Here is a 10931-nt window from a genome sequence, read left to right as displayed (position 1 = left end):
AGGAATTCACTATCTAGATGATTTTATACAGATAAATGTAATGTGATCAGATGAATATTTTTAAAATCACACCATTTATAGTCAGTAGAACTTCTTTCACTATAAATACATTGTATAAATAATTCCATCACCAAAGATATATTATTCTTTTTTCACTGCTCTCACATATGGTAACTTATAGGATGAGGAATTTAGAAAGTTTAATGTTTGGATAATATTTCTTGCAATTCAATATAAAGTTATTCAATATTTGTTTAGTATACTCATGTGTGTCTCCTGCACTTGGTTTCATGTTGAATATTTTCTTCCATACAATTGATAATATAAGAATGCTTGAATATTATCGAAAAACTTTTGCTTTTTGCATGTGTGCTTTTAGAAAAAAATATACATATGCCTATGATCATCAATTTACACTAAAATTATATTAATGGTGAATCTAGCAATGATACACTATTCATGAATTTTACAATAATTTTATCTACAAGAGCAAACTTTGAAAATAGATATGGCAGGAATAAGTGAGTAGAGAAATTTCCTAATAAAAAAATTAGGTGCGGGGCTGGAGAGATAGCACAGCAGATAGGACATTTGCCTTGCACGAATCCAGGTTCGATTCTCAGCATCCTATATAGTCACCCAAGCACCACCAGGAGTAATTCCTGAGTGCGTGAGCCAGGAGTAACCCCTGTGCATCGATGGGTTTGACCCAAAAAGCAAAAATAAAATAAAATTAGGTTCATAGACTATATTAGTAAAGTTTAGATCAACAGTTATCCAAAAAGGTAACACCATCTCCAGTTCACAGCATTCTAACCTGCAATAGAGGATCGGGGAGGAGAACACATCTACTTTTGAACTCTGTGAATGATTACTCCCTAAGGCCTTAAAGATATATACCCAATGTTTTAGTAAAAGCTTGAAAGAAATATTCACCAACATGTTGCTGACACAATTGCTATAAGACAACAGCATGAAGGGTGCTTAGAGTACATTCATGGCACCATCCTCAGTCTGATAACAAAACACTGTAGTCTCACCTCAAGCCTGGTGAGAATTACTGAGAAAATTGTGAAGGTGAGTTTCCATCTTAGTCATTTCCGCTTTGGAATTAGCACATGAACCAATTGTTCCCGGATCTGTTTCGTTTTAATCCCATAAATGATGGGATTTAGCATAGGTGGAATGAGAATGTAGATATTGCCCAGCACGACTTGAACAGCAAGTGAGATGTAGCGTCCAAACGGCTGAGTGAGGACTGAGAAGATCCCTGGGACGTAAAAGAGGAGGATGACACAGACGTGGGAGCCACAGGTATTGAGAGCTTTGGCTCGAGCCTCTCGGGAGGGCATGCGGAAGATAGCTCGGAGAATCAACATATAGGAAAGAAAAACCAGCACAATGTCTAAGAACAAGGTCACGATTAGGATAATAAAACCATACCAAATGTTTATTCTTATGTCATTACAGGAAAGACGGGCCAAGATAATGTGTTTGCAAACAGTATTGGGGATGATGTTGTTTTTTTTTTTTTTTTTAATCTTATAAAGTGTTTAATAATTTTTATGAACTCAAAATATTCTTATATAAGTTCTGGGATATGGCTAGGTATTAAAATGTATGCCTTGCATCAGGAGACCTGGGTTCAATTTACAAAAAATATATCTCAGTGGATGACTTACAGAAAAACCTTGGATTAGAAATTAAAGGCAGTATACTTCTTATTTTTAAAGTTTATCTTTGAGTTTTTCTGTTAGGGTCTCTTTTAGTTGGCACCCTTTGTGCTCCTTGAATCTGGATATCTGCATTCTCCAGCTCCGGGAACTTTTCAGCAATGATTCCTTTGACTTTGGCTTTGACTTTTTCATTGGGGTTGCTTCCCTGTCCTTCTGGTACTCTGATGATTCTAATGTTGTTCCTCTTGAAATCATCCCCTAGGACTGTGATTCGCTCTAGAGTCATTTTGAGGTCTCTCCCTATTGTTTATTGTTGCCTGTAGCCTTCCTGCAGCTCGTCTTCAAGCTCAGTGATTCTGTCTTCGGCTGTATCCATTCTATTGTTGAGGGCACCTACTGAGTTTTTTAATTCATCTACCGAATCCTTTATTTGTGATATTTCTTTTTGTAGATTTTTTATTTCTGCTCTCATTTCTTCCGGTATTTTCTGGGCTGCCCTTTCCATTGCTTCCATCAGGTCCTGTAATTTAATGGATGCCTGGTCAATCTTTACATTGAGTTGATTGAACTTCTTCAGCATTTCATCTCTGAATTCTTTGTCAGAAAGCTCAGGTTTGTTTTTTTTGTTTTTTTTTTAATTTATTTATTTTTAATTAGAGAATCACCGTGAGGGTACAGTTACAGATTTATACACTTTTGTGCTTATACTTCCCTCATACAAAGTTTGGGAACCCATCCCTTCACCAGTGCCCATTCTCCACCACCCGTAAACCCAGTGTCCCTCCCACCCTCCCCAATCCCATCTCCCCCCCACCCCACCCTGCCAAAAGGCACATGAAAAAGTGCTCTGCATCACTAATCATCAGAGAGATGCAGATCAAAACAACTTTGAGATACCACCTCACACCACAGAGACTAGCACACATCCAAAAGAACAAAAGCAACCGCTGTTGGAGAGGATGTGGGGAGAAAGGGACCCTTCTTCACTGCTGGTGGGAATGCCGACTGGTTCAGCCCTTCTGGAAAACAATTTGGACGACTCTCAAAAAATTAGATATTGAATTCCCATTTGACCCAGCAATACCACTGCTGGGAATATATCCCAGAGAGGCAAAAAAGTACAATCGAAACAACATCTGCACATGTATGTTCATCGCAGCACTGTTTACAATAGCCAGAATCTGGAAAAAACCCGAATGCCCCAGAACGGATGACTGGTTGAGCAAACTTTGGTACATCTATACAATGGAATACTATGCAGCTGTTAGAAAAAAGGAGGTCAAGAATTTTGTAGTCAAGTGGATGGGCATGAAAAGTTTCATGCTGAGTGAAATGAGTCAGAAAGAGAGAGACAGACATAGAAAGATTGCACTCATCTATGGTATATAGAATAACAGAGTGGGAGACTAACACCCAAGAACTGTAGAAATAAGTACCAGGAGGTTGACTCCATGGCTTCGAGGCTGGCCTCACGTTCCGGGGAAAGGTCAACTCAGAGAAGCGATCACCAACTACATTGTAGTCGAAGGCCATGTGGGGGAAGGGAGTTGCGGGCTGAATGAGGGCTAGAGACTGAGCACAGCGGCCACTCAACACCTTTATTGCAAACCACAACAGCTAATTAGAGAGAGAAAACAGAAGGGAATGCCTTGCCACGATGATGTTGTTTTTACAGAAAGTCAATCTTTTCACAAGATAAAGAACAGGCAAAACAGTGCAATAACTTCTCAGAAAGATGATCACACCAATTTTCCCAATGAGTGCATGGGTCAAAATTGTGGTGTATCTCAGTGGGTAGCAGATGGCAATGTAGCGATCAAAGGCCATCACCAGCAAAATACCTGACTCACACATGAAGGTCAAAGAGGTGAAAACAATCTGAGTGAGGCAGCCATTGAGGGAGATCTCTCCAGCGTTGAACCAGAAGATGGCCAGGGCCTGAGGTATAATGCTCGTGGAGAGGATGATATCTGCCCCAGACAGCATGCAGAGGAAGAGGTACATGGGCTCCTGAAGGCTGCGCCTTGTGACGATAATGAAGATGATAAGACAGTTCCCAAGCACAGAGATGGTGTAGGATATGAGGAAGGGGATGGAAATCCATATGTACATGTCCTGAAGCCCAGGGATGCCCAACAGGCGGAAGACTGTATGGCTAAAACCAGTGTGATTTAAGGTAGTCATTGTTGGAGAAATCTTCCTGTTCAAAATCTTTCTATTCAAAAAAATAAATGAAAATCAGATTACTCTCACAGGCTTTCTTTGAATATCACTAGGTGCTTTTAATACCTGCTGGACCTAGATCTGTTTTGAAGATGAGAGGAGTTTTGAAGCATATAAAGCTAAATAAGGTCGGATAGACCCTTACACAGTAAGGAAAATTAAAGAAGTTAATAATAAACTTCAAGTACTACAACACAGTGGAAAGAGTATTTCCATCTACATTCATGTTCAATTTAAGAATAAGTTTCCCTTTTTAGCTTTAAAGATAAATGGCAGGAATCAATAGCAGAAGATAAATGGCAGAAGAAGCAAGAAGGGAAAAGGACAAGGTCACTAGAGAATTAAGGGAAAATGTTTGACAGGCAAATGCAAAATGAGTTTAAAATCACTTTCAGCTCTGTGTTATCTTGGCACTGTAAATCTGAGCGTTTAGAGAAAAGATGGCTTCCCAAACTGATTTTCTCAGAACATAAATTAACAGTATTTAACTTAATCTCTGTACAAATATTCAGCTATGAAAAATTAAGAAATTGTAAAACATCTTTAATCTATTAGCCTGGAAGCTGAGTAGAGGAAAGATTTGGAATGGGAAAAGACCAAAAGAACTAGAATGTCCAAACACTTAAGTGTTTGCCCTAATCATAGAAATTGATGTGGGGCTGAAGCGATAGCACAGCAGGTAGGGCATTTGCCTTGCACGTTGTCGACCTAGGTTCAGTTCCCAGCATCCCATATGGTCCCCTGAGCACTGTCAGGGGTAATTCCTGAGTGCAGAGCCAGGGGTGACCGCTGTGCATCGCCGGGTGTGACCCAAAATAAAGAAAAAAAGAAAAAAGAAATTGATGTGTTGACTAATTGCCTCCACAGTGGCATAGGAATCCTGTTTCTTTCATTTCAGTGTTTGGCTCTAATACAAAATGCTCCTTACAGTATCCTAGGAATGGCTTCTAACAATGAATTAAAATAAGTATTTTCATCATCAATTTTGCAAAATAGAACTTTGAGTTTCAAGAATCTTGTAGCAGTTCTAAGGAATAGAGGTACAATTAAAGATCGTTTTACAGTTTTCAGGTGGGGAGGTCATTGCATGCCAGCTGTGCTCAGGGCTTATTCCTGGCTGTGTTTAGTAATAACTCCTAGCAGAGTTATTACAGTGATTACTAGTGATAACTAACTCTGGTGAACAAGTGCAGTACTGGGAATCAAATTCAGGTTAGCCGCATGCAAGGCAAATGCCCTGCTCACTGTATTAACTCTCCAGTCCCCAAGATTATTTTTTAAAAGAAAAATTTATGACACATGCTTTGATTTCATGTGACTGTATTAAGGGGCAAAAGATCTTTCTTTTTTTTTTTTAACTGAGATACAGTTACAAAGCTTTCATGTTTGAGTTCAGTCATACAGTGATCGAACACCCATCCCTCCACCAATGCTCATTTTTCCACCACCAATGTCCCCAGTATCCCACCCACCTCCCCTGCCTATGACAGACAATTTCCCCCATACTCTCTCTCTCTACTTTTGGACAATATAGCTTGGAATAAAGATACTGAGAGGCTGTCACGTTTGTTCCTTTTGTCTACTTTCAGCACCCATCTCCCATCCCGAGCGATCCCCCCCCAACCATCATTGACTTAGTGATTCCTTCTCTATCCCAGCTGCCTTATCCCCAAGCTCATGAGGCAGGCTTCCAATTATGGGGCAACATTGCTGACCCTTGTGTCTACTGTCCTTGAGTGTCAGTCTCATATTATATTATTTTATATTCCACAAATGAGTGCAGCCATTCTATGTCTGTCCCTCTCTTTCTGACTCATTTCACTTAACATAAAAATCTCAAAGATATGGTGACTGCTGGTGGGAATCAGGGCATCTTTTGAGCAGATCTTTATGCTCCACCTTTCTACTATAGAATGAAGAGTAGGGTCTTGAATAGTATGTTGGAAACCTTACCAATATTAGTATATTCCTTTGCCCATAGGCAACAGTGATAACATTTTGGTAAAGACCTAAGTCACTTGTGAACCGTGTATCCAGGCCAGCTGAAGGCTGAGAAGTTCATTAACAATTCTGTTATTCTTAGTTTTGCAGAAGAGTTGGGAAGTTGCCAAGAAAGGGGGCTAGTGGCAACAAACTCCAAGGTCTAGTTTAAAAAAGAAATTCTTTTAAGTTAAAATGTTGCAGACTTGGAGCTGGAGAGCTAGCACAGCAGGTAGGGTGTTTGCCTTGCACGCGGCAGACCTGGGTTCGATTCCCAGCATCCCATATGGTCCCCTGAGCACTGCCAGGGGTAATTCCTCAGTGCAGAGCCAGAAGTGACCCCTGTGCATTGCCGCCGGGTATGACCCAAAAAAGCAAAAAAAAAAAAAAAATGTTGCAGACTCTAAAGAAACAAGAAAGTGTTCAGAGGGCAGTTTAGTGGACAGTTCATCAGCCAGAACTACTATTTCTAAGAGGAAAATTTAAGGTATATAATGCTTTTTTTCGAACTGATCCTCTCTGCTTGGGGGCTGAACTTAACTGACTTTCCATCACCTTTCTCAGAAGCAGGGCTTGTGCTAATAGCAAAAAGTTCAGGAAACCAGGATATGATGAAGTATGCAGATAATCAGTTTCCAAGAGCTTCTAAGGGCTTGACGAGAGATGTAGTACATGGTAAATCACAAAGACATTTGTTCTCTGTCTTTGGGTTTGATTCCTATTGCCCCTAAATGTAATTTTCAGCAGATTTCCCTAACTTATTAACTTTATCTGCTAATTTTCAGAAAAAGAAAATTACTAAGCACCCCATTAGACATCTAGCTTCTCTTAAACAGTAGTCCCACTATTTGGGGGGAGGGAGGGTTTTCTTGAAGGAGCCACACCCAGTAGTGCTCAGGAGTTACTCCTGGCTCTGCACTCGAGAATTACTCCCGAGTGATCAGCGGACTGTATCGGATGCCAAGGATCAAACCCAGGTCAGACACATGCAAGGCAAGCACCCTACCCACCATACTCCAACCCCAGTCCCAGTGTTTTCAATCACCTTCTTTAGGTTCCTTAACAGATAGTCTTGATAGGTTCTTACTGTCTGAAATTTTATTCCACAGCATTAGGAAAATCACTTACCTGCTTTAAATGGAATTCTCAGGAGCTAGAATGGCATGAGTTACACTTGTATTTACGAGTAATAGATACACAGATACCAGAAAACTATGATTTTATGTTTGCTGGGAAGTATCAGGGGAAGCTATTACAATCCCAAGGGAGCCCAGGTTTGTAATTATTTATCTTCTTAATAATATCTTCCTTATTCTATTTATAAGGATCCAGTCATTATAACTTTTCAATCCTGCCTTCCCAACTATTTCCTCTGTGATCAGGTGTGTGCATATACTTATTTCCAATCAAATAATCATCAACAAATAATCTTGTTTATATATTAGTAGCAATCAGTACAGATAACCAAGGCAATTTAAAGTTGAACATATAATTTTAAGTATAAAAGAAAAGCATTCTTTCATTTTCACAGGATACCCAAAGGTTAATGAATTCTTAATGAATAAATGAATTGAATATTTTTAATGTTTAACCTGAGCGCAAAAATTGCATCTAAGAAGCATAAGCAAAGCACCTCAGGACACTGGAATCAGTCTTCAGTCATAGCACCAGTGATTCTACTCCACTGGTAAGAAAAATTTTAAAAAAGTAAACAAATGGGATAGCTAATTTTTAAGATATGCAAAGAATTCACAAGATTAAACAACAAAAAAAAATTTTAAATAAAAAAGTTTAACATACATTTCTCCAACTAATACATAACAGATAGCAAATGGACACTTAAAAACTGCTCATTATTACTCATAATTACCAGGAAAGTTCATATCAAAGCAAACAACAAGATATCACTACACAGTCAACCTGGCACACATCAAAACATCCAGTATTGATGTGGATGTGAGGGGTAATGAATCCTCATTCACTGCTGGGGGGAATGTCCACCAGTTCAAAATCAATGTGGCCAATTCACTCACACACACGCGCGCGCGCGCACACACACACACACACACACACACACGGAATAAATGAGATTTCATGTGACTCAGCAATTCCACTGGTGAGCTTCTACAATAGGATCCAAAAAATGCAATTTCAAAAAGTCATTCACATTCCTGTGTTCATTGAAGCACTATTCACAGTACCCAAAATCTGGCAACAACCCAAGTGTTGAAATCAGATAAAGAAATAGTGACATATTTACAATGGATCATTCTACTATAAGAAAAGATAAAGTTCATGCAATTTTTTAAATTGAATCACTGTGAGATACACAGTTACAAAGTTGTTCATGATTATGTTTTAGTCATACAATGTTCCAACATCCGTGGAACATCCGTGCAAAGCACATTTCCCATCACCAATGTCCCCAGTTTCCCTCCAAGTCCTTCCCCCCAAAGCTGCCTCTATGGTAGACTCTCTATCCTCTTTCCTCTATCTTATTTTCTCTCTCCTCTCTTCTCCTCTCCACACTCTGTGTCTCTGTCTCTGTCTTTCTCTCTCTCTGTTTCTCTCTCTCCCCTCCTCCCTCCCTCTCACTTCTTTAAGGCATTGTGGTTTGCAATTTGCCACTTCCTGAATGGAATTGGCGGGTATTACAATGAGTAAATCCATCCAAAAGGAAAGGAAGAGATACCAGAAGATCTGTCTCAGGTGTGGGGTATAAAGAAAGTAACAAGTGATCATTGACCTGAAAACTGTTCTATGGAATGGAACTGGGTTTATAGAGCACAGGGAGGTGGGTAGGTCATTGAAAGGGGACCCTGAAACAATGATGGAGGGAAGCACATGCTCTGGTGGAGGGTATGGTGTTGGAATATTGTAACCATGAAACCCTATTATGTATTGTAAGTCATGTATTATAAATCATATGTATAGTTAATGTAAATCACAGAACTTCAAATATATATGTATATGTATTAAATCACAGTGTTTGGGTCACACCCAGTGATGCTCAGGGTTACTCCTGGCTCTACACTCAGAAATTACTCCCGGCAATGCTTGGAGGACCATACATGATGCCGGGGATTGAATCTGGGTCAGCCACATGCAAGGCAAATGCCCTACCCACTGTACTATCATTCTGGCCCTTAAATAAAATTCTTAATAGAAATTAATACAGGTATTAAATAAGCTGTGCATAGATTCAATTAATGGTTGTTAAATATTAATTTACAAATAAATACAATAGCAAATTAAATACAATAAAATTTTTCACTGTGATTTTTAACTAGAAATCAAGCTAAAGAAAAATTTTTTGTCCTATCTAATGGCAAATTCTTGTCCTTTAAATTTTAGCATACCCCCATCCCTCCCTCAAGAAACCAATACCTCTCCTTTGAAGTACATCCCCACTAACACAATTGTGTAGATCAGTTCTATTATATTGTCACATGGAAAATTTTATAAAGTAAAACTAATGTTATGTTGTGATAAATTTTGGCACATTTATATATCTGACAAAAGTGAAAATTAATCATAATTTCTCCAGACATAAGTTTTCAATATGTCATGGAAGCCTAAAATCTTCATAACCCTGATGTAGCAATTCTGTTCGATTTTAAAATTATACAAAGTTTAATGCACAAAATAGAAACAAAATATAAAGTACAGAAGTGTCCCTGTCATGGCCATTATGTTGTTAGTGACTTTTAAAAAGATAAATCTTAAAGAACAAAAGATGAACACTACCTCAACTCAATAGTACCTCAATAGTATAAAAACAATTTTCATTTTTTTATAGCAAGATTTTTTTAATAATTGAAAGATAGCTCTTAAGGACTAGAGCTATAGTACATCAGGTAAGACATTTGCTTTGTATGCGGCTGACCCAGGTTTAATTTCTGGTATGATACATGGTCCCCCAAGCACCATCAGGAATGATCTCTGAGAGCAGAACCAAGAGTAAGCCCTGGTGTTGCCAGGTAACATCCAAATGCACACACACGCACACACACACACACACGCAAACACACACACACACACACACACGACAGCTGTTAAAATTGTTATAAATATCTAAATGTATTATATGTAAAAAAGTCACAATATGGACCTATTTGACAATATTTAAATTTACTATGTGCAAGTTTTATCTTTGCGGGCATTACTTAGTTATAATTTGATATAAAATCTGGGAGGTTATATACCAAATTTACAGTCAATTTCACTGAATAACAAGATGGTGTGAAATTTAATTTTCTTTTTAGTTTCCCTATGTATATTTACATGGAAAAGGTAAATATTTTCAAAATAAGTATCTATAATATAGTATCTTGTAGAGGTAGTATACTTCAAAGTGGTTAATAATAATCTCCCTGAGTAGGTATTCCCAGACTACCTTGAAAGGAGAAGGTGATGGGAATTTATTTAAAAGGCTAAGGAGAAAAAAAAGGTCATTCCAGGAAAATGTATCACCTAGGAAAAATGTACAAAAACACTTAAAAACATGACTGAACATGGAGGAATTAGAGCTGTATATTTCCTTGAGGTGAAGCACACAAAAGTGAGCCACAAAGAATGTACAAAGGTGCTGGCCTTAGCATATGGCTACAGCCATAGCACAGTTTAATCCCAGCATTGCATAGAATCACTGAACACTGAGCCAGTGGTGGACCATGAGAAGTTCAGGTGTGACCCCAAAAAATTATCAAAAAGTATACAAGAGGACCCTCTGCGCCTAAAGACTTTGATTCCAGAGACCTAACACTTTCGGGCATCCAGCGCAGCTTCTAATAACAATGCACTGGGACTGCAAACTAGGCCTCAGCCCTGTGCTGCCCGGGGGTGGAGTTTTTTCCTCCCCACCCTGTCTTCCTGCACGGAAAACGGCGGCGGCAGCGGCGGCGGCGGCGGCGGCAAAACAGCAGAGGCAGCAACCGCATGGCAGGCGCCATCTTTGAGAATCCTAACCCAGAGGTATTCGATTTCTACACTTGGGGCTCCCAGGGACTCATGGGAAGGGGGTGTAACCGGCACGCCCTCAGCCCAGATAAA

At 39.1% G+C, this 10931-nt stretch overlaps 1 protein-coding gene across 1 annotated transcript; it reads right to left on the bottom strand.

Annotated features, from left to right (window-relative positions):
• Positions 1-1094: 1094 nt before the first annotated feature.
• Positions 1095-3860, bottom strand: LOC101546667 (olfactory receptor 52B4-like). Its single transcript, XM_055141086.1, has 2 exons — positions 3339-3860; positions 1095-1517 (listed from the first exon to the last, which is right to left on the bottom strand). Exons 1-2 carry the CDS (start codon positions 3858-3860, stop codon positions 1095-1097), a joined length of 945 nt encoding a protein of 314 aa, XP_054997061.1.
• Positions 3861-10931: the final 7071 nt, after the last annotated feature.

The sequence above is a fragment of the Sorex araneus genome, chromosome 6, assembly GCF_027595985.1.
Source record: "Sorex araneus isolate mSorAra2 chromosome 6, mSorAra2.pri, whole genome shotgun sequence".
In the NCBI taxonomy this organism is placed as follows: Eukaryota; Metazoa; Chordata; class Mammalia; order Eulipotyphla; family Soricidae; genus Sorex; species Sorex araneus.
Note: the sequence above shows the minus strand (reverse complement) of the source record. Positions and strands in the feature narration are given on the sequence as shown.